This window comes from Macrosteles quadrilineatus, unplaced genomic scaffold (assembly GCF_028750875.1).
Source record: "Macrosteles quadrilineatus isolate MER2022 unplaced genomic scaffold, UCM_ALF_1.0 Scaffold_4__1_contigs__length_99947679, whole genome shotgun sequence".
In the NCBI taxonomy this organism is placed as follows: Eukaryota; Metazoa; Arthropoda; class Insecta; order Hemiptera; family Cicadellidae; genus Macrosteles; species Macrosteles quadrilineatus.
Genome location: NW_026542597.1, coordinates 37772401 through 37797364, shown reverse-complemented (window position 1 = coordinate 37797364; position 24964 = coordinate 37772401). Strand labels below are relative to the sequence as shown.

At 36.3% G+C, this 24964-nt stretch overlaps 2 protein-coding genes across 6 annotated transcripts in view; one reads left to right on the top strand and one right to left on the bottom strand.

The window, feature by feature from the left end:
* LOC128993476 (ecdysone-induced protein 74EF) overlaps window positions 1–24964 on the top strand; it is a 372841-nt gene that overhangs the window by 109300 nt on the left and 238577 nt on the right. For 4 of the 5 annotated variants that reach the window (XM_054417393.1, XM_054417396.1, XM_054417394.1 and 1 more), the window contains exon 1: window positions 4388–4595. The exons of the other annotated variant lie outside the window; for it this stretch is intronic. The gene's annotated coding sequence lies outside the window, so the exon portion shown is untranslated. Of the gene's footprint in view, window positions 1–4387; window positions 4596–24964 lie in introns of those variants that run through there. 5 annotated transcript variants of the gene reach the window in all.
* Window positions 19015–24964, bottom strand: part of LOC128993478 (U7 snRNA-associated Sm-like protein LSm11) — a 45089-nt gene continuing 39139 nt past the window's right edge. The window contains exon 5 of the mRNA XM_054417397.1: window positions 19015–19349. Within this exon, the coding sequence (XP_054273372.1) occupies window positions 19207–19349 (143 nt within the window). The 3' untranslated portion in view covers window positions 19015–19206. The remainder of the gene's footprint in view (window positions 19350–24964) is intronic.

The following is a 24964-nucleotide window of genomic DNA, read 5'->3' as shown; positions in this document are numbered from 1 at the left end:
TTATTCGAACGAGTTCGCGATCCAGCATGATCGGACCATGGGAACGGGGGTTTAGGGGGGTTTTATGGGGTAAAAATAGGGTTTTCCCAATTTTGACCCAAAAAACATAAAATTTAGCAATTTCTTTCCAAACCATTTTGTAGAGCTTAAAAAAACAAATAATTTAGTATATTGAAGCGTTATTATGCGCCTAATGGCTACGGAGAAAATTCAAAAAAATTGTAAATTAAAAATTCCCATGTTATTCTTATGGAGAATAAGTAAACTATTGTAGTTTTCTTGTTTATGAATATATTTTGATCAAATTTGGAAAATGTTTTTATTTCTTACTAATTATTAACATAAAAAAAAAACTGTTTAACCCTCCCTGATGCAGCAAACCTAAGTACTTGTTAAACTAATTCTATTTAAATCGGGAATGTAAATGTTATATTTTTAAGTAGACATTTCAGTGTAAATCCAATCAGTCAAATGGAAATTCGCTTAGTCTGCAGGTTTGCTGCGGCGGGGGTATTTATATTCTAAACTCATAAAATAGTCTCCGAGTTAATCTGTTCCAAATTATTTTGCATCTGCTGTGCCGGTGACCAAATAGCACGGCACACATTCCATAAACAAATATATTCGGAAGATTTACGCGGTAAAAATTCCCGCCATCGCACATAATTGGCTAACACGGTGGAGGCCGCGTTATATGATTGTCGGGGCCTTAACATTGGCACTAGTTTAACACAAGTGTGTCACGGCCTTCGCAACGATGTCGACCTTACGACGACACCATCAACCAGCCCAACCCGTCCACGCTCGGCGGGCCTTCAGACATCTGCTCGGAAATGTGGCCTTTTGTTTTGGGTTTCATATTAGGGTTATGGCGAACCTGTTGGTTTTTGGGTTGGATGGTTTTTGTGGTTAGATTTCAAAAACGGTTTTGGTATTTGGTTTGGGTACTGGAAATATTGCGGGAAAAGGGGATGAGGTGTTTTGGATAGCTAGGAATTTGGGTTATGGTAAACCAGATTCGGTAAGTTGGTCAACTTTGCTATGGGAAACAATGTTGTCATGAATAATTGGAAATTCAAGAGTGGAAAGGTCATATAGTTTTGTGGATTTCGTCTTTGAATTATAGTCTATGAATTCATTCGGTTGGTTTGTGACACTTGCTCATTGTCGTGTTGTAAATTTACAGTTAGACCTAAAAAATAAAGATACTCTGTTTACATCCATAACTGTAGGAAGTTGGATGAGTAACGCCTTAAGACAAGAGATTTAAATCTTATAAATTGGTTGTACAAGCTTAACCAAAATAAGTACTATTTGTGACGTGAAATTTTGCGGTGTTTCACGGATCCTCCCGTTGACCTTTGCCAACACAGGATGGCAGGATCTTCAGGACCCTTCACTACTCTCCTGACACGGTTATTGTGGAACAATGGAGAGTATTGATTTCTTTAGTCGATCATGAAGCAGTTCATAAAACAGAGAAAGTATACTAAGTGATAGTTACCCTTCTCGTGAGTGACCTCATCACAAGAAGTGACCAGAATAACGCACTGATATTAGATATCACTCAAGGGGTCTCATCACAATAAGTTACCAGAATATCACGCTGATATTAGATATCACTCAAGGGATATCATCACAATAAGTGACCAGAATATCAAACTGATATTAGATATCACTCAAGGGGTCTCATCACAATAAGTGACCAGAATAACGCACTGATATTAGATATCACCATTATATCACTCAAGAGATCTCATCACAATAAGTGACCAGAATATGAAACTGATATTAGATATCACTCAAGGGGTCTCATCACAATAAGTGACCAGAATAACGCACTGATGTTAGATATCACCATTATATCACTCAAGAGATCTCATCACAATAACTGATCAGAATATCGCACTGATATTAGATATCACTCAAGTGATCTCATTACAACAAGTAGAGATGTATATTTTGATGTTGTTTATTCGTTAATCGTTACAATTGATTTTATACAGAAATAAACCAGTCTATGTTTGTAAAAATTAATTTACAAAGGCTTTTTTTGTAAAATGTTTGCAACTCATTATTTAGATAAGAAAAACTTCTCGTCTATTTAAATTACTGAACTATTTTATTGCTTTGTTAAAAATCATTGTTTTGTAAACTCTTACCACTAGTTTTGACTCTTGCCACCAGTTTTGACTCTTGCAGACCATGTTGCTTGGTGCTTTAACATTTTAAGACATTAAAAATATTTAACTAAGACCTACACTATGATTTGTGTCCTGAGGCATAATCTTATTGGCTACTTTCTAACGTCAAATATAGATTCTTTTTATATAAATCCTTATGATTTTTGGTTTCTAATATTCTTTGGATTTATGGAATCGCACCACCAAAGCTAGGTTGATCCGGGCGGCTTTACAAATCGGCCATGATAGAAATTAGGTCTAACGAAAACAAAATATATAGCCTACTTTCTCAGGTTTCAACGTTACAACATATTCCCCAATACTCAGTAGCCGGAGTGACTAAGCATACAATGTGTCTGACGCCATGTTACGTCAGCGTGTTCTGCTGACCCTCATATCATGCTGAGTCGGGCCACATACTGGGGCAGCACGTCAGCATCTACAACGATGAGATAAAGTATCCTACCTTCCACCATGACATCCTAGGACGTTATGCTCTAGGCCTTATGCTAACAGTGTAGGCCTAGAGGGTGGCGACATTATCACAGCTAAAACCCATTTGTGATTGGCGGGATTTGAACCTGAGACCTTGGGGACCGAAGCCTCGCGCACTAGTTCCTGAGATGAAAGCAGTTCTCTAGTAGCAGTTTTTTTTTCTAGTCAACCAACACTACTTCGGTCGACTTGAAACGTAATCCTCTAATTTGATAATTATATAATTTTTTTTATAGGTTAATTTTTGTGCGTGAAACGTATATTCTACTGTGTTACCGACCATTACCATTCGGATTAGAAACAATTTGTCGTCGATATTTAACATTCTGAGAACATTTCTTTTCTGTATCCCCGGGTATTCTGTATATATTTCTATTCAAATTGATCTATCCACCAGTTAATATAGCTAGGTGTTAATGCCATGGACCAATCATTACTGAACCATGTTCATAATTGAGTCAGGCAAAACATTGATAATAAAATGTTACACTGATATAGTAGCAAATTGACTTTATTAACGATATGAAGCTGAAATATACCAAAATATTGATCAGATCAGTAGACAACTTTACTGTGGAAGAAAAATTAGACTACATCTGTTGGTTGACCTCGACTCAATCTTACTCAAAGGGGGTTCTGAAAGGAGGAGTAATTTCACTGCAGTATGACGACAATATAATTCCACAGTTAAAAAATCTAAATATAAAAAACAACCGGTGTCTCAATGAGATTGGAAGATGGGAACTTTCTGACTTGGATAAGTAGGCCAGAGTGAGAGTGAATGTGTGTGTGGCGACCAGACAAACTATCTACTTATCAGTTCCAACCCTCCAGCCGAGACTCCATTCATGCTTATCAGCTGGTGGCTACTATCTTCTGTATCCAATAGTCAATGCTACTATACCGTCCACTCCATGGGAAAATTGTAAAGACTTCACGTCAATGGGAGATTAAGTTGGCGCAGACCATTAAAGTACTTCTCGTAACCAGTATCCTTGATTTCGTGAATGTTTTTGGTTCAATTTGTGACGCGTCTACTAATGCATGTCTAAAGTATGTTATAAGACAGCCCTTTATATGCCGAAATTGTAATAGTACTCTATTAATTAAATAATTTAATCTGTGGTTTATATTTTATTGAAGGGAGTTTTCTAACATGGATAACTTTTCGCGCGATAGACACGACTGAATAACTGTGCTGGTGAATTTTTATAATCGCCTCCTTCAATACTTAAACCCTGAAAATGTCTTTAAACCTAAAAAAAATTCAAAATCATATAAAGAAAACCTTTCAATTAAAACTTTCGCCCCTCAAACTAAAATACTGAAATTATTTCCATCTATTAATAGTCAAAGCCGTGCCTTATTCAACCAAACTTTCTCATAACCTAACACTTTCCCAACCACAAAATAAATTTTTGAAACTTCCACTAGTAAACTAACCACTTTTCAACCATCCATGCAAATCTTCCCGTAACTTAGACCTTTCTCGTATAAAATCGGGTCAAACTGGACCCTCGACACTTTCACAAGTGGAAGGACAGAATGGACGGTTTTTGATAAAACAATAACTGCTGGATATCAACTGTGTGCTGTGTGTATGTGTGTGTGTGTGTTACATAATGTGTTGTGTGTAACGTGTAGTAAGTACAGTGAAGTAGTGAAGTAGTGGTGGCTACGGTGGTTCCCCCACTGTCTGTTGTGAAAGTACCGCGCGCTTCATTCGTCGTGCGAACTTCGCGCCGTGCGCTCCTCCGTGATACTATCCCGTCCGTGATACTATCCCGTCCGTGATACTCGTGCCGTGATACTCGCGAGTGATACTTCGCGTCGCGAATGTGTGACTGTGCTTAGTGCTGTGTGACTCATTTGTTGGATCGTTTATATTTGGGATTACTCTTATATGCGAGAAATAAGGTAGGTGTAGCGTTATAAGATCAGCTGATAATTTTATGGTGTAAGCTTCTGTATCCAATAGTAAATGGTGTGAGTGCGGGACGCTTGATTTACTGTTGCCATCTATTAACTGTTAAAAAATTGTTAACTCACGTAACATTAACTGAAGCTAACTTATGTGTAATTGTGTGTAAGGGGGGGCATTGCTTTGTTTTCACGACAAAACATAACGATGTACCGGTACAGTATTTGTTAACTACTACACATAGGAGAGCTGAAATTTGCTTGTCTTCTGGTAAAATTTGCCCCGATTTAGATGGATTTAATTAATCAATAAAATACACTGTAGCGAGCGCTACGGGACATAAAACGCTACGGGACATAAAACATAACGAAACAAGCGAGAGATACAGTAGATTAGAAGTCCACTTGCAGCATCCAAATTATTTTGTTTGTTGCAACGTTGGAGGGTACAATTTGATAAATACTTAAAATTATCATGGTGTCACTTGCCAGACTACATATAGAACATAAACAATGACAGTTTGATTTTAGAACTTCAAAATAGGGGGTTCTTTTTCAAATTGGTCCTCTGAAGAGCACTGACATGCTAAAATAGGTTTTGTTAGAATAATTCTTGAAAAATCACTTCAAACCCAAAAACTGAGATTCAAAGTTGTCCCTGAAAGTAGCTTTCTCGTGCCTCATTGGACCCTGGTCATATGCTTATTATAAAGCCATATGAATTATATGTAAACAACACAAATACTAGTTTCCAATTAGAAAATGTATTTAGCATAAACAAACACAGTTTGACCTTCAGCAAGTGTATAACGAGATGGCACTTGTTCTCAACATACACGTTTATCAAAAGTGTAACTACGATTTTATAAAAAAGGGGTTGTTTTGAGGTTATCATTTTTTTGTAGTGTAAAAAGGAATTTGAAAATAAAACCAAATCTGGAAGCTTTGAGTTTAAAACGCAGTGTAGATTTCCTAAAACAAGATAGGGACACTAAAAACTAAATTGAACTTAAATTATTTGCCAAGCTCTGTTGCTTATTAAGTTAATTTTATATCGATTAATACAGTTGTAAGCATTGACAACGATATTGCTGGTAGTGACTACGTAGTGTTTTGTAACCACCTGATAGACCCGTGCTCCAAGTTTCAAAGTACACTTTTATCAGCTAATTATCAAGACTTATCCAATTAATTAACAGTTTTTCAACTATTTGGCGCAGTTGTTGTGCTTTGAGTTGCTTGAACCCTCGGTATTTGGGTTGTTATACGCCCCAGTGTTTAATTTTGCGATAGTTTTTCTCAGCCAGTTGTAATTGTCAATTAATTGCAGTAAACCTAGAGATTGAAATCCCAGCCCCTAGTTGATAATCGTTTCAGATTGTCAAATATATATTTTAACAAGGTCGTGGAACCTTAATGTAATCATAGGAGTTAAAGCTCCTCCCTTGACATATCAGAATTGTATTCTAAATAAGTAAACCTTTATACGGAACATTTACGTAGCTAAATAAATTGGTGGCTGGCGCGATTCGAACCCGCGTCTTCATGACAAAAGTCTCGTGTACAAACTACTAGCTCGCTCGCGGCCTTGATATGCAGTAAAATGAATCAACAAGTGATAAGGAAATCGAATCGGTTTCAAGGAGTGCATATTGTGTAAACATGTATTGTGGACGACAAGTAAAAATAAATAAACAAGTTCAGATAAGGATCTCAGAGTCCTTGAAATGTTCGTTGACAAAAATATGTCAACAGAACCTTCATGGTACCAATGAATGAGGGGTTCTAAACTAACATACTTCATATATTTAGATACATAGAGTAAAAAATAGGCATGGATATGTTGAACAGGGCATTTAAGTGTAATGACATAGCCTTTGTACTACAACAAATATTTTAGAGAAATTATGTGCCGGAAAATAATTTAGTTTTGCAAAGTTTAAAAAACTTCAAACATTCAAAAGTTTCTATATTTTACCAGTGAGTAAAATAATGTATCATGATATCTAACCGTAGCATTGAGCTACACATATTCTGTTCACAAAAGTCATCTCTCCTTAATCTGTAAAGTACCTGTTTTTTGGGATTCTTCTTTGAGTTTCTTTGCCTTTTAACTAAATTGTACTGTTTTCTTATTGAATATTTTTATTTTGTACATGTGTTATCCACACAGTGTTACTGATATTTTAAAGGTTTGTTAAAGAGGACGGTAAAAACATGATTACATTGCCTGAGATTTAAGTATAAACCCAAAATAAGATTTAACAAATAGTGAGGAGAAGCTTGTTGTTTACCCCATGAATCAATGGTTATAACATACTAAAATGCACTGGTCATACTTTTGCATATTAAGCTTTTCTAAAGTTAAAATATGTCCATGTGAACAAATCAACAAAATCGTTAACATAATTTTTGCATTTCTTGCAATTAAAATAGCCAATCTATGTTTCTAAAAACTGTCTATACAATAACTGAATTTTAACAACATTACAAAACTGACAATTAACATCTTGATTATAATGTTATATGTAGCAACAAATATTGCTTACTTCACCATCAGTAATGCAGCAGTAAAGTCTGTTAACTTGAGCGTTTCTATAATTAATTTGTATAAGTCAAATACCAATTAGTTAACTAAACATGGTTTTACATCGTGTATTTATTTTAAATCTGAGAGAGCGAATGTCAGAGATTCAGCGTATCCTTGACTCTAATTAAGTTTAATAAATTTGATCCCTTGTAATCTAAAAAAAATTATTACTTAAAAACTAATATTTATGAAGACTGTTGGGTCGTAGAGAATTAATATAGTTAACAGGATATTTCGTACCTAGTACCGAAAATGAGGTTTTGCTGCTCAAGATAACTTTTTAACGATTGAGAGCTACAAAACCCTTTCGGCCCGTGGCACGAACGCTATTTTCACCACACTATACAAAGTTGAGAAAATATATTATACAAAATGAAAATGCACACTAAACAGTCAACACAAGGCAACTTTAAGGTTATGTGTAAAAACGTTAGAGGAATCAGTAAAAATATTAAAGAAATGGTTGCTAAGCAGCGGTGACAATAAAACAAGTCTATTGCAATGCATATAGACACAGCATATTTTCGGCCCTAGGGATGTAAAAACCTGCTCGGTCCCAAATGACGATGGAAGTTATCATGGACCAGTTATCATGGACAGCAATAAGTAGCTTTCGGCCCCTAATTAACGTTTGTAAAACGACTAAAATATCATAGTGTAGTGAAAACTATTTAGAAAAATGCTGTAGCAAGAAGTTCACGCGACACACCTCAAAGTAACATAAATTTTCAACAATTTCTAAGTATGTTACCATGACGACCACTACTAAAGGGAAATTTATAAAACCTGCTGAAAATTATATCGCTTGATTGTTATCGTCTTGTCAGCCATTCTCCACTGTTTTGTCAATAGAATAATAAGGGTACAGCTTATTAATTATTCCAGAAGTTTAGGCTTCATAAACTTAATTTTGTTATGTTAGAAAACCCACCCAACAGTTGCAATAATTGTTTCTGTCACTTTTTACAGATGCCAAACTATTATTCGCTTGTTTGATTTCTAAATCAAAATAAAGGGTGCGCCAAAAAAACCTGACGGTTTCTGTTTTGTAATAAGTCAGCTGTTATACCAGCTAGAGGCCTCATTGTTGTAGTGAACGATTACTTATGTTATGCCATTTTAGGTTATGTTTGGTGAAACATCACTTCGTTGAAAGAATGGTAACTGTCTGGTGTGGCGTGGCACGGCTTGGAGTCATCGGACCATATGTTTTTGAGGACGAAAGGGAGAACACCCCCTGTCACTGTAAACTCGAAACGCTATGTGAACATACTGAGGGGGTTTTTGGTTCCACAACTGCGAATGTTAGGAGGGATAAACATGACCAACACATGGTTTCAACAGGACGGTGCAACTTATCATACAGCCAATTATTCAATTACTGTTTTGCGTGAACTTTTTCTCGGTAAAGTGATCTTACGGTTTGGTGATGTGCGTAGTCAGTTCGATCCCCAGACTTAATTTCGTGTTACTGTTGGCTATGGGTATACTTAAAAAGCAAAATGTTCGTTTCGAAATTTCGAACCATCCATGAACTCAAGCAGTGTATCCGGGAAGAGATTGCTTCTATTCATCAGGCTAAGGTTAATCAGGCAAATATGAAAAAAATGGGAAGCCTGCGATTAGGAGAAGGTCCTAAGTGATATAATCTATATATATAAAAGGCAAAGCCCTCACTGACTGACTGACTGACTGACTGACTGACTGACTCACTCACTCACTCATCACTAATTCTCCCACTTCCCATTTACCTAGGAGGCTGAAATTTGGTACACTGATTCTTTAGGCATTAAATAGGAAAACTAAGTTGTTTTTATTCTGATCGGACTCTCGGGCTCCGCCCCAGTTGCTCTGGGGTTTCCCATGTTAACCTTATGAGTTCTCATATTTAAATGGAATAAATGAATCTTAACAGCTGTTTCAATTAAACATGTTGGTTCTGTTCTATGATGTGCAATAGCATTAAAGTTACAAGGATTACCAACAGGGTGCAGCACTATTATTTCTTTTACATTTATGACAACAGCTAATTTGCAACCAATTCGCTGGTGAGTGAGCGTAGCGAACGAACTTCAACCTGGAGGCGAGTTAGCGTAGCGAACGAGCTAACCTGAAGGCAAGTGAGCGCAGCGAACGAGCTCCAACCTAAAAGTGAGTGAGCGTAGCGAACGAACTTCAACCAGGACGTGATTGAGCCATGCGAACGAGCTCACTTATGAAGTTAAACGGGGCAAAGCCCGAGGGTACAGCTAGTTGTTTATAAATGAAAATGGCATAGTAGTGTGTACAATATTATATTATTTAATACATAAAATTGTATTTTGTTCTTGAATCATTTAATATTAAAAACCGTCAGGTTATTTTGGCGCACCCTTTACATTACAAGGCATTTTTGGAAGGTTTTCTTTTCCGTGTCATATTACTAAATGAATTAGACACTGAAACAACGTAAATGTAATAATGGCCTCTATCAATCACTTCTAACTCATGAGATGGAGTATTACACAAATCAGTAAAGGTCGGCCGGTAATGTAAATGGCGGGAATTGTCAGCTTGCGTGACAGGAAGGTTCGCGCGCAAAACCGAGCAAACTTGCAGAGTGTAGAGGACACTCATCATACACTGTACCTGGGCAGAATAGAAAGGCGAGGGTCGGCCTAGAGCGGACCTCGAGCCCAAGGAGGCGGCGAGGTCTGAGGTAGTCTGCCTTCGGAGGGGCCTTCGTGGCGAAGCCCTGCACTTCCTGGACCCGGGCAGTCCGGGGGTGACGCGCACAAGAGGAGGTTGGGGTAGAGGAATGCGGAGGATTTTTTTATAATTTTTATCAGTGGAGAGAATTGTCTATTAAAAATATAGTTACCCTTGAGAGATTTAGCTGTCTTAATTTACCATGTAACCATTGACTGACTATTAGCTCTGCATGTAGGCAACTCTGGGATCATGGAATTTGACTGAATGACATTGGTTCAGGTCCTGTAGTCTATGCCTTTTTTCCAGTCGTGTGTTGTCGCGAATTGTTCAATCTGTAATTGCGAAGTATAAAATGAATAAATAATCTTGGTGCTTAAAATTGAGCTTAATCGTTGTTCCCTTGCAGTTTTTTTTTTACTTAACCCTGAATGAGCTTAAAGAACTCGTCGTTGTAAAACAATTTAGGTTAGACAAAGTATTACTGTAACCGGACGTTTTAATAATAATAATCATCAAATCCAAAAGATTCATCATGGACAAATTTTGGAATATTAACGAAACAATTTTTCATTTTTCTCCAGACAAACTTTACCGTATAAAAAGCTTGTAATCTGTCAAATCACACCAATCAATTATCTTAAATGGAATGCGGAGACCGTTTGTCGCCTAGATATGCAGTTTGAAGTACCCTTTGTACCAGTAGTAGTATGTTTTCTGTGGTACCACCGAGATGCGGCATATTCACATCCAGTAGCAAAAACGACCGATTATTGACCACTATTTAAAACCGTGGAAAAAACACAGTGTAGGTTAGGTTAGGTTACGTTAACCACAAACTAGTTAGGTTAGAAAAATCTATAAACTAACCTAACATATTCTAACCCAACCCAACCTAACCTAAACTGTGGGGTTTCCACAATTTAAAATAGTGGCGGCACTCTTCTGAAAAATACGCAAAAGTATGTATTTACAGTATCACTCACTGCGCAAAAGGTACTCTATGGCAATTTTGCACGCAAATTGTAAACAAATCCACAACTATTCTTTTAGTCAAGTAGTCTACTGAAGATATTTTATATTTTGTTTCCCTTTCTAGTAGCCTACTAGAAATCCGCTTTGGTTCTAAACCGGACCACACGACAACGACCAGTTTTCATACATTAAAATAATCAGTCAATTTTTCAAGTACGTAATATTCATGAAACATGCAAAATTATTCCGTAGCCATGAATGACGAAAACTTTCAATATTGAAATCGACTTTTTCTAAATTATTTCTTATTTAAATTCCAGCCACCTCAATGTCAGCAGGAGGTCGAATGTTCAAGGGGACCGCGACTTCGTAAACAGGGAAACTGATCCAAGATCATCCACCGCAGTGCTTATCTAACTTATCTGGTCGTAACTTACGTCTAAAATCCAAGATCATCCACTCATGTCCTTACCTAACCTAACTTGTAGTATCATAGGCCTGCATTTGAAGATCAATTATTTAAATCCTAACCTAACATTAATTTGAAATGCCTGAGGTTTAGAATCCAAGGTCATCCACTGAAGGCATTTAAACTAACTTGAGTATCAGTGTCATAACAATGTATATGCAATCCTAGATAAATTATTAAAACCTAACCTTTTGTCGTAGCTTAGATCGTTCAATGAATTTTTCATGTTATCTAACATGTGAGCTAAACCTCATGTCCACATCCCAAGATCTTCCAGGTCGTATCAAACCTAACTTAAAGTTTTAAGTTTACAGTCTTGGCGTACAATGGAAGTTGAGTGCCCAAGTCGTGTAAGTGTGATTATTGTATCTGTTTGTCTATCGCGTTGTAAATAACGACACAATTAACTCAACTTATGTAATGGGAAACGTACTAGTTATCCTGGAAAACAATTTTCTCAGTTAACAACATAGTGAAAAAGTTCTGCAGTTTGCTTTGAAAAATGAGCAAACAATTGCGGATATCAGAACGATGAAATAATATTTTTAAGTCTATTGTTCATAGTTTTTCCGGTCGAAAACCTCGTAAACATTGTAAAAATAAACCATTTGGCAGGTCGAACTCTATATTAATGGCAGTTCGATTGTCTCGGAAAGAAACCGTTACTACTAGAGATGTTTATCAGATAAACAAGAGTAGGATGTTGATGTTGGTATTGAGGAGACAGCTAGTCAATGGCCCTTTCATATTTAGATGATAGTTTTGGTTAAAATGTCACAAAACCATAACGATATTAGTTTTGCATTGTTATGATTCAAAAACTTTTTTCAATTGAGTTTTTTATAGACTCTTTAGTTGACTATAGTTTTAGAAGTAATCAGACTTGGAACTTGGACAACTTGCTAGAATAATGTAGGGTGTTCTGAAATGTCATATGTTGTGCACTGTTACCTCTTTTGGTCGTTTTGTCCCATGGTGCCTTTTAAAACGTTTTTGCTAGATTAACAGACGATCATTTAAAGGATTCTCTAAGGTTTGATGTTCTTCTGTTGATGTTTAAGTTTCAATTGTTACTCTATTGTAACAAAGTCAATCTATGTATTTATACCAAATAAAATATAAACTAAAAGATAATTTAACTATGCCCTCTTTGAAAAGAAACTGGCTAGAAGGCTTTAAATGCTGGGTTCCTAAGAGTAATTTAGAGACCAAAGTCAATAATAAAACCCAATATGACACAGGGATAATTTTTTAGAAATTTTTAACCACGGATGAAACTAGAATTTGAATAAGCGACACAAATTCCGATTATCCAAGTGTTTATTCTATGATAGATATTATGATACAGTCATAAACATGCTATCGTCTACAATAATTTGAACTGTATGTTTAACTTCCATAACAAAAGTAGGTGTGTAAAAATTAATCAATATTTTATTAATTTATTTAACAGCCCCGTCAAACCTTAGATTTGTCTACGAATATTGTTCATGCAGAGTGTCCTCAGACTCTCTGTCAGCGTAAGCTATTTAAGGTATTCCTGGACCAATGACCTTTTTCCTAATCAAACTGATAGGAGATAGGACGACTTGTAGTACGCTGTAGCATTTCTTATGTGACGTTAACGATCTCAATAACAACAAATTGAGTAGAAAATAGAAATTTAGTTCCTAGCGCAATCTGAGACTGGATCACATACTTTTCTTTGTAAATAATTGGTCCATTTTCAGGGAACAGAATTTCAGATGATAGCCTCTTGGGAAAACTGAATTCCTGACTCATTATAGTGTTTATTGCTCAGTATATGAGGATTTTAGAGCGCCTAGTTCTAGTTGAAACCTCTATTAAATCCTGTTGGCTGTTAAAGCCGCTTAACGACTATTAGAGAGTGGCTAACAGCAATAGTTTCTCTCGTTAGATCTGGGGGAGTCCGAAGTTAGGAGGTGATAAACAGATTATGGAATGTTACGGAGACTGCCTGTACCCGCGAGTAAACAATTAATAAGACGGTTCCGTGGTATAATAATAGAATACTACCACACCATTAACTATTGGATACTGAAGAAGAAATCCGATTCTATATGGACCAGCTGTCACCAATTTTTTATTTAAAAAGAACAGTTCTGTGAGCCATTCAGAAAATGGGCTACTCTAAATTCTATTTTATACCATATATTTTGTTGCTAACAAGTTCATAGATCAAATCAGTTGCTGCTCACAATAAGTCATTCCATTACTTTGACTTGGGTAAAAAAGTTCGTGTATTTTCAGCACTATCTGTCGGTGGCTCACATAAACTATGATAATTTTGATAAAAATCCTTGGGGATGGAATGTCTTAGTAGTATCGATTAATAGTCAAAGATAATAGAAAAGTGTTCCCTTAGACATTGTCGTCCTACTGGATTAGATGATGAGTTAAGTTTTCACATTTACCACTGACTTTTGGACAACCTTTTTTAGGTTTTCTTTGAAACTCTAGATTGCAGTAATGTGTTCGTGTCTTGGAGTGCGCCCCTCCCGGTAGACTACTGTACTACGGTACCACTTGAATAACCAATATTCCTGCACTGTTTTACTGGCTTATCAATCTGATCTAGAAAGTTCATTCGTGCACTGTTGCGGTCCCGGTTCATCCTTTATTATATTTAAAGGATAATGCCGTTGAACAAAAATAATCCTCATGGAGTTATCGAATTAATTGGGTTGAATCTTAGTCAATATCTGCACCTAGACGTTGTCTGTTTGGTGACATTTACGGTGCTTTCTAGCAACAGGTGAACGTTAGAAAGTATTGACTACAGCTTGAACTCCCTTTCTACGTGAAATGTCTCTGGTGTCGAATCGTACAGATAACGATAATCAGGTCAATTTTAAACAGATTTGCAAAACATGCATGCCAATACAAAGCCCACTTGGTTTCGACTTTTTGATATTTTTACCAAACTCAGAAACTAATTAAAACCCCATCCACATCTAAAGTGGTAGTACAAGGGAAATCAGAGGACCAATCTGCCCTCTCAACAACATCAACAGCCAAGTCCTGTTTATCTGATAAACATCTCTAGTAGTTAACGGTTTCTATCCATGACAATCAAAACGCCATTAATATGGAGTTCGTCCTGTCAAGTAGTACTAAGGAAATCAGTTTTAAGAGGTTTAATAAAGTCGGCAAAACAACGAGTTATTGTGTAAAGGTGAGGCATATGGCGGAAGTTTACAATATTTCGCCATACAGTAAATAATAGTGATTGAATATTATTTAGAAGGTTGAACCTTTGCAAAAGAATAACACTAGATATTTACCTCGTTGATAAGATGAAAAATAATAAAAATGTCTATATTAATGAATGAATGAATGTGAGGGCAAACATGAATCTGAGAATCATACAGGTGGAATGTATGATTTGTATTTCGTAGTTATCACATCCATTCATTTGGAGTTCCTACTTTTGGACGCTTGATAGAAATTTAGCCGCAGTAAATGCGTGATGGGTCCAATTTTACACAGTGATGGATCAAGGACTAGGCTGAGACGTGGATAATTTCAAGAAGTGACTCTAACTGTTCAATATCGGTTTAGAACAGGCGCATGATAGACATAGTCCAGACTAGGTTAATGTTAGGTTCACTTTTATACGACTATCGAAAGCTCAAAGATGGCACCAAAGTGGAACTAGGATAGTCCCATGATAGAACAAAAAGTCAGGTTAAACAATGTTTACTGCTTCGGCCTTAGTTAAGAACACCAATGAAAAGAAGGTTGCCTAACTTTTGAGGGATCATGTAGGTTAATCATGTATCTAGGATAGAGATTGGTCAAGTTAACTACAGCAATAGATCAAGGATGGGTAGGTGGAACTACGATTGATCCAGAAGGTACAGGATGGATTGAGTTTTACCTTGAATGGTAATGGGATAGTGATAGGCATGCAAGAATGAGTCCAAGATAGCCTAGGATAGCTCCAGAACATGACTAGATTAAGTGAATATATCCAGCTTAAAGACATATCCAATAAAATACAATGGTTCTAGGCCGGGTCCAAGGTGGGACTGGATAATGCCCACTGTATGTTCCGACTAAGTTTATTTTCTTTCCAAAAATGGTTCAGAATGCGTCAAGCTGAGCTAGGGTGCAAAGATACAAGTTCAGGGCTTGTCCAGGATAGGACCAGTGTGTGTACAAGATAGCCCCAGTATGGGTACCGGATGGGTCCGCCGCGGCCAAACACGCGAACCTCGCCACTGACGGTGATAGCGAAAGTAAAATGAAAGGAGTTTGTGCGGTGAAAGCGGTAAAGTGACGCCAACAGTGAGAGAACGTCTGCAAACTCCTCAGTTCGGAGTGTGGTATAACGGCAACAGACTACAGCGAGCGCTGTGGGAGATGGACCTGCGAGAAAGAGAAGTGGACTGAAACTGCTTCCCTGTGGAGGCCCATGATGTTACAAATCGCTATGCTAAACGGTTGATTGTTTTTAAAACGGTTATTATCTTGTGTGCCTGAGATACTCGGTAGAGGAGTCAGGTATTTCGAGAGGAAACCCGAAAATCCATCGATCTCTGCGAAAACCTTGGTTACTGACCAAGAGAAACTGGCCTGGGCAGGAGGACCCTAGCAACCAATCGTAATGCAATGTTCTAAATCATTTGTATTTTTTTAGATATATACACACACTTAAATATATTTTGAGCTAAATATATTTGTAAACCATTCCTATTCATGTGGTTTTGCAATCAAAGAGAAAAGCACATATTCAAACCACCCGTCACAAATAAAAGAGAAACATAGTTTACTCAATCGTTACCGACATGAAAAGCACATACACAGGGTATAGATTTGAATATAGCATAAGTGATCGATTTCCATATTACAAAGTTATTGCTGTTGTGTAGCTCATTGAATATTTCAAACACAAATAGTCTGGTCAAGAAAGACAGTGTGGAGCCAGTAACATCAATCCACCTTATCATAATGTTCTATGTTGCAACAATGTCTGCCCTTATCTCAGATGCATAGCCCTATTTGTATTTAATTGTGGGTGTTAAGATCGGTCATAAATAAAGTCATATTTTTCAATAACGGCCTCGGTTATCAGCTGATGCTTCACAGAACCACAGCAATCTGACGTTGTGACCCACAAGGCCAGCTACTATCTCGAGATAGCGATGCATTTTTACATTTGATGCATTTTTATTTCCGCTTGTCTTATCTGCAAGGTTGCTGCAAACTGTTGCTAGGCACTTGTGTGGAAATTCACTTCGTGTTGTGACCTAAATTTTCTTGGAGGTATTTAAAATTTGTATTGTAGTAGATTGGGAAGCTTTTGTCATAATACTAAGTGCGTTGTTAATTGATGAATATGGTGAAAATTAGAGTATTAAAGTTATATGTATATACTGACAAAGTAAAACTAAAAGGGCAACTTAAAATAAACAATAGAATCTTGTATGTTACACATACAATCAAAAGTATCGAAAAATAAAAGAGAAAATTTAAAATCACACCTTTATAATAACTGGCTCTTTGAGCGGCTCTGTCAACAATGTTTAAATTGAATGAAACTGTAGCCACGCCAACAATATTTGGAAGATGGCAATTTTCAAAAGCAGATCACTAAACTAACATATTGCCTGTGAAAGTTTTAATATTTAAGAAAAATGTAATCATGTTAAACAATCGTGGTTCCTTTACCACGTTTTTGAACGCATGAAACTCGAACTCGTCAGATAAGAAACCTAATTAATTCAAACAAATTAGAGAGCGTATAAGGTAACAAGTAAATGAAAATTTTCGGTGTTGCTTATTACAATACGCATTATCATGCTATCTCACGAATAATTAATTGATGTTTTCGGGAGCCGTGTGATCACGAGTTGCAAAATCCTGCCAACATTTCCCGCTAGTGAAAGTGAGGACTCTCACTAAGGAAAGTGTCCTGGTTGTTCCACTTGCGGCAGTCACCAGCTGACGTCACCTGCTTGCTTCCGTCCTTTGGTGTTGACATGGAAGATGTGGATATGGTGTTTGAAGATAATGAAGCGGCTTTAGTTGCCCTAGTTGTTTAGGTTTTCAAGTCTTGCAAACAAAGAAAGTGTTCCACTTTTTATTAGCTGACGTCATCGGATTCTTGCTTCTATACTTGGAGGAATTGAAGCAGGAGATGTAAATACGGAGGTTGAATGTATAGATAGTTAGTATATTCCATTACACCCAATTCAGGTTTTATAATTTACACGTACCAAGATGGTGTAGGCATACTGGTGTATCTTCTTGTGGGTGTTGTATCAGGTATCGTCTTGCCTGTTTCCGATTCTTCAGTGATGGTGACATTAAATGTGTCGACACCATTGAAGGAAAATGTTAAAATCCTGTAGTTGGCGATATTTTTAAGTTTTGGACATCTCATATTTTGGTAATCACCTGTTGTTCCTTTTGTGGCAGTTTCACCAGCTAACACAATCCAAAGCTTAATTATGTCCTTGAGTGAAGTTTATATGGAAGTGGAAGATTGAAGATAGCCTATTTCGCCCAGTTCAGTGTTTTAAGATATGTATATTCCGAGAAAGTGTCGTACCACATTTGGCCGTTACCTTTTGACATAAGCTTCCTTCCATCCTTGAAATAAAGACGGCAGAATGAAAAATTTGAATACGGATGTTGGATATTGAAGAATCCCTTTTTGGTCTAGTTGTCGGAATTTTGTAGTGTAGAAACCAATGTTATAGGTGTAGGTGAATAGGTTGTAGGAGTAGGAATGGTATCAAGAAAGTGTCCTGTTTAATTTTGTCATCACCAGGTGACATCATCGACCAGTTGCTTTCATTCTTAAGTGATGTTGAAATGGAAGATTTCATGGATACGGATGTTGACAATAATTGACGAAGGGCCTCCGTTTGGCCTAGTTTATCAGGATTACTTTGGCAGATCCCAAGAAAGTCTTTGATGGATGTATGGAGTGTGATGACACTAGAAAACACCATTAGCGTGGATTTACCCATGATGTTAAATATGAGTCAAACGCCTCTGCTTACTTATTAGAAGGATTAACAATGTTTCACAGTGGTCTGTATTCTCGTACGTGAACCATTTTCTCTTTATAGATTTCTCATCCTAATTTGCATAGCTAAAGATTACGTCATGAATGAAGTTCGTTATGAAGAGTGTTTTGAAGTTATTGCTTCTACTTGGCCAGCTCAAAAACTATTACGACCAAATAGACTGCTTTATTTTCATGTCTTCTGGTATTATTATATCTAAAAAATAAAAGGGCAAACAGTACCATATACCCTAAGTATTAGAGAAATATTGAGTCGTGGAAGTGTTATAAGTTACGGATATAAAATTTGCATAATACAATCCTTAAGTTGTTTCAATAGGCTAAAAGAAGTAATTGAATTATTGAATGAATTAGACTTTTATCATTACGGTTGGAATTTAGCAGCCAGTTTTATAGTAGCACTGAGTTTAGTGTTATAAAGTCTATAGAATAGAATATCAGGACCGTTTAGAGATGCATAGTTTGCTGAAAAAAGGAATTCATCACTGTTTTATATGGATCAAACCCATTCGACGAATTCATGATTAAAATAACTATGTTTCGTCTGTTTCGAATTTATTAAAAAATTCTTTACACACCTAAGACAGGGCACTAATTACTAAATAGGCGTGTATAACAATGTAAAAAACAAACCAACGTTAAACAAAGTATAAATGTATATTTGTAATTTACATAATTGAAATATACAGTACATGACAATCACAGGGGTATAAAAAGTAAAATATTCTTTTTTCATCCTCCAGCCTTGATTCATCTATTCTTTGCCTACAAATTAGTCAGATTCGTCTTCAATTCTTCACGAAAGCACTCTTCCATTCTCGGTTCTTCATTTGTCTTGTGCCATAACACAGACAACGTGTTCTCCTCGCATGAACAGCTGTGGAATATGTCTTTCGCATTCTTCAGTCTTTGGTGTCGAACTGCGTATTACAACCTTGATAGTAGGCACTTCCACGTCGTCTCCTGGACCTGTAAAACGCAGGGAGTAAATAAAATACTCTGGTTAAAGAAAATGGAACGTCAGTGCTGAATCAAAATGCCATGCCACAAAAAATACTTTGGGGTTCCGTTGAGAAATATTCAGAAATTACATTTAGTAGCATAGATGTTAACCACAAAAAAGCTTAACATGGTTCAACACCTTAATGACTCTGCCTCACAATTTCAGATACCTATGAATTACTTTCCATTGAGCTGATGTACAGTTTTTGTGATATCAACTGGTTTAATTTAGTCGATAACCCGATGGAGACTTAAAAATTAAAGAGTAATTTTTTGCTTTTCTCTGGGTAGCTTTCAAATGCTTAGTAAGAAAAATTAGAACCCTATTTCAGCATGACAAATAAGTTAGCTGTCATTGAATGAAATTATGTTTGATGAGCTTTGTCTAGAGACACAAATACATAATCAGTTCTTGAACTATGCACAGTATCGGTAAAATATTAATATCAGTATGGATAGGTAAAATGGGTCAAAATAACCTACAAGGAACATTCCTGAGCAAATAAAATTCTACTTAGCTTGTGTACAAACCTAAATCAAGTCTTTAATGTCTTTAGAGCAGAACTAATAAAGGACCAATAGTTGTAAACAACAATAGCCCACGTAGGAAGTACATCTGATGTCGCATTGTTCTCGACTAATGAACGATGACTGGAGAAAATGTTTAATTATACTGGACGATATTAAGACAAACAATTCAACTGACGATGAGATGGCGAGGCTACATGCATTAGCAGAAATGTTACACTATGCTCAAAACGTACGCGATGGCAAGATGATCAAATCATCGTTGAGCTGTTACTGAAGTTTGATGGGAAAGGACTAAATCAAATTATATTTAGGTCTATAGCAAACTTGAGGCCAGAACCATTGATTTAACATCCACTTACTAAACAACTGCAGATATCTTAAGGTGTTTTTCTCTCCGGTAGGTAGATCGATTCATAATAGAAAAAGATGTACATTCTGTATACTTTTTTTTTTGAAAAAAAATTCTGTATAAATTTTAAGTATGTTTAAAAAAATTCTGTATAAATTTTAAGTATGTTTAAAAGCTTCAATCGAGGTAAAGTCAGCATAGAACAAAATGGAAATTTCAGACCAATCAGCCTACACTTTACATACGTTTCCTTTAGACATAGAGGTTAAATGTGTAATAGGAAATATAAATACCCCCGCCGCAGCAAACCTGCAGACTTAGCGAATTTCCATTTGCCTGATTGGATTTAAACTAAAATGTCTCCTTAAAAATATCACGTTTATGGACTATTTAAACAGAATTAGTTTAATGAGTACTTAGGTTTGCTGCAACAGGGAGGGTAAAAAGTTTTTTTTTATGTAAAATGTTAAAAGGTACTGTGGTTTAGTAAGAAATTAATGTATTTTCAAAATTTGATCAAGATATGTTCATAAACAAGCAAACTACAACAGTTGACTTATTCTCCATAAGAATAACATGGGAATTTTAAAATTGCAATTTTTTTGAATTTTCTCCGCAACAATTAGGCGCATAATAACGCTTCAATATACTAAATTATTTGTTTTTTTAAGCTCTACAAAATGGTTTAAAAAGAAATTGTGAAATTTTGTGTTTTTAGGGTCAAAAATGGGAAAAACCTATTTTTACCCCATAAAACCCCCCATAAACCCCCATTCCCATAGTCCGATCATGCTGGTTCGCGAACTCATTCAAGTTTATCCCGCCTTACACCTTCAAACCAAATTTTATCAAAATCGGACAAAAATTACTCAAGTTATCGTGCGGATGGACACACATATATATATATATATATATCTATATATAGATATATAAAAATTTAAACGAATGGTGTTTTTGGCCTCTGGGGACATCAAAATGAAAAAGTAAATCGGTCCCGGCCTTAAGTCTTACCATGAGACCTACGGTAATAGCTACTTCCCTATAGGGAAATTCGCTAAAAGAAAGGTACCAGTATACATTCAAACTTATAATATTTTTGACCCGGTTTCGAAGTCAACATGTACACTTTGAGACGAGAACTGTGTTGGTTAGTGAAAAAAACACGAGACAAAACAAAAGAAAGTATATTGTAGAACAGAACGCAGAGATCAACTTGGCACAATGACGGCCTCAACCAGGAAGGTCAACACAAGGCAACATGAGGCTCTAGGCTACGGTAGAAGAGGGAGGGGGAAGTCTAGGCTGCTATCATACCGTACAAGATGTTGGCAAAGGTTAGTGGTGAGGGTCAAACAGACAACAGTCATAGTCGTACCTAGTACCTACAAGAGAGAATTGTTCTCAAATGTGCGATAGCATTTTTCAATTATTTCGATTTGCTTCTTTGTTCAAGTATTATTGCTGTTGATGGTGTAAAATTGTAGCAGTGTATTCTATCTTGACTATGGTTTCATTATTACTTGAGTGGTGAGTTGTTTAAATGATTTATCCATTATCAAACGATGCGGACCATTACCAACACTGATTAGTAAAGAACATATCATGATAGAGCATATTATGATGTAACACATCGTGATATTATGATTATCACAAAGTTCAGGGATACATATTATGATTTCAGATTACATGGAACCTAAAACATGGCATGACTTAAAAATGCCAAACTAAAGAAATTAAATAGTGATGAAAGAAAATAAAATAAATTATATATTTCACACGATTACAACAGGATTCGTCCAAGAACGCGAGCATTATAGCTTTTAAAACATTATGGAAACAGCTACGTAGGTATATTGACCTCATGGATGGGATTTTACAAAACCTTAGACCTCAAAGATAAATTGGCATTATGAGTATTTTTGGCTTCCTCTTTAAGGTAAATGTGAGAAAGTACAAAATCCGAAAATCACACTTTAAAAATGGTATAGAAATTGTAGAATTATTATGGAAGAAGAAATAGTGGAAAAACAGTCCGTGTCTATAACCCTAGTTCTATAAAAAAATTTAAGAATGGTTTGTAATAAGTGTGTATAGTGTATATATTTTAAGTAAAAATTTAAGGGTTAAAAGTTGCAAAGGGAACCATACAAATAGGTGATATTCCTTAAATGTCTAAAAATACTGCAAAAAGACTATTTCCAGTCAGTTTAAAGACCACTGCAATTTAGCTCTCATTTGACAGCTAAAAACCATACCAACATAAGTGTTTTCTAGGTAGACCAATGGAAATTAAAATTTCAAAACATATTTCATTACTGACGTCATCAAGATCAAAACAGTTTAGATTCCTCTCATCTAAAAATGGGAAAAAATCGAGGCGATAACATTTCATAACAAAATATGTTAGGCAATTATCAAACACAACTGTTACTCATCAAACCGTTCCCTAACAATTGATCCGGGAGTTTATTTCTACTGACAGCCCACGCTGTCCTGATTCGCTAATCCTCAAGCTGGAGACAAGAGTTACCACTCGAAGTTAGGAACGGCCAAGGCCTTCTCGATATAGCCGACAGACCTTGGTGGCGTGATTTAAGTTGTGTTTTGTGCAAGTTGCGCCGTGGCTCAGTCCCAGGGGATAAATCTTCCCGCCTTAGTCTAGCGACAAGACTATGTCTCCGGCCTCCTGGATAACAGGGATATTTGTGGAAAAATGAGACCACCACTACCATTTGAAACACCTTTAATGGTTTTGAGAGTCCATAGGAAGCTTTAACTCAAAAGACTTTGTATTTTCCAAAAGTATTGCTGTAATATGTGATGAACCTTGATCAAAAATATTTGCATCGTCAATTTAGTTCGGAAGGTACAATCAAGATCCACTACACATTAGGGTATATTTGTAAGTTCCATCAACATTGGTTTTACTTGGTCTTTTCAATACAGTCTAGCTTTTTCATCTAAAGAGACACCAAAGGGAACCACAATTATCTCGGAATATGATGGATATCTAGGTTCACCAACTTATAAAATAAACTATTCTACAGACAATGATCAACCACACGTCCATAGGATGAGTCAGTTTAGTATCACCACTGACTTGAATCTATATTTTGGCCCTTCATACAAAGCTTGTGTATTTATTCTTCTCAAACAATCTCTAGAACATACACTTACAGCATATTTGAAGATTTAAAACTTTGGAGGGATACTGAAAGAAGACATAAACAATGATTGACATCGGAGATGCATATGATGTGAGTCAGCAACGGTTGACGCACCGCCAGCTCATAGGACTGTTGATGGATTCAAATGGAAATTCCCTTGACCTACAAAGGGTTCCGAACTTAGCAAACAATGGGGAATCGATTAGGAAACACCATACAAACTGAATGCATCGTATTTGGATGCAAAAACGTATGTAATGTCTAGTTATGTGAGTTTAAGGCAATTGATGTTAATAATTCACTAGGTGAAGATTTTCAAAATTTTGGAGCGACTTTTTGAGAGCAGACTTTAAATTAATATTCACCATGACCCATACTATGAAATGAAATTCACAAGAAGATTAAATAAAGATATGTTAAACAAACAAACAATTTGCCAAATCCTTCAATGGATCTTTACTATGTTAAACATACAAATTTTAGTTGGGCCTATTTGTAACAATTGTTGCTACAGCTATTAACTTCTAACTAGTTTCAACATACCAGAGCTTGTAGAAGGAAAGGAAAAAATGCGCTTCTTCGGTCTACTATCGATATCTCTACTACAGTAGTTGTTAAGGGTTTCAAGGTCACCAATGTTTATCAGTGTTTAAGTGTTATCTCAGTTTTTTTTACGCACTTAAAGGAACACAAGAAGATAGTGCTTGTCACGTTTGTGGAGGATTCCTTTAAACGCTCACCTTGGCGATAGAAATGTGTAAATCATGATTCCGAAGTAGTTGATTTTGCACAAGTTTTCCTTGGTCATAGAAAATGTTAGTGTCTCTTAAACATTTAATTTTATAGAACACCTCATCTAAACTTTGGTGCATTTACAAAATTTCAAAAATTAACAGAATATAGCTTCAGGAGTAAACTTGATTGCTTATAGGAGTTACAGAAGCAGCGTCAATTTTGTAAACACTCCTTCTACGGATAGAAGCCCAAAAACACATGATCCAAACTTATATACAGCCTACAGCCTCTCAATACAATAGATGTACAGTAATCACAAAGGAGAATGAAAATGGCAGTAACTCTGTTTACTTTCCTCCAAAGTGCATTGTACACCCAACATTTGCATACGTGCAGCTTCATTGACAAAATAACCGATTTACAGAAGGGCCATTAACATAATAATTGTAAAAAATGTCTGTTCAAGTACCCACAGTCTTCCACGTAATACTAATTGCACAGAAGAATGAAAGTAACAGCGGCTCTCAAATGTACGTTTAGTTATTAAAGCTTCACATAACGTTTAACCTCAAGAAAAAATAATGACCTTACCAGTAGTAATATACAGCCTCTAAGTAACAATAATCAGACAGAAGAATGGCAGTGGCAGTGACTCTCGGCTCTAGGCACGCATGCAGCATTCGTAATGTGCATCAGCCTTGGCGGGGCCTTGGACACATCTGCTGTGACACTGACATCAACATCAGCTGCATTTCCGCACCTCCCCCCTTCCCTTCCAACAACACTCACTGACCCACTGG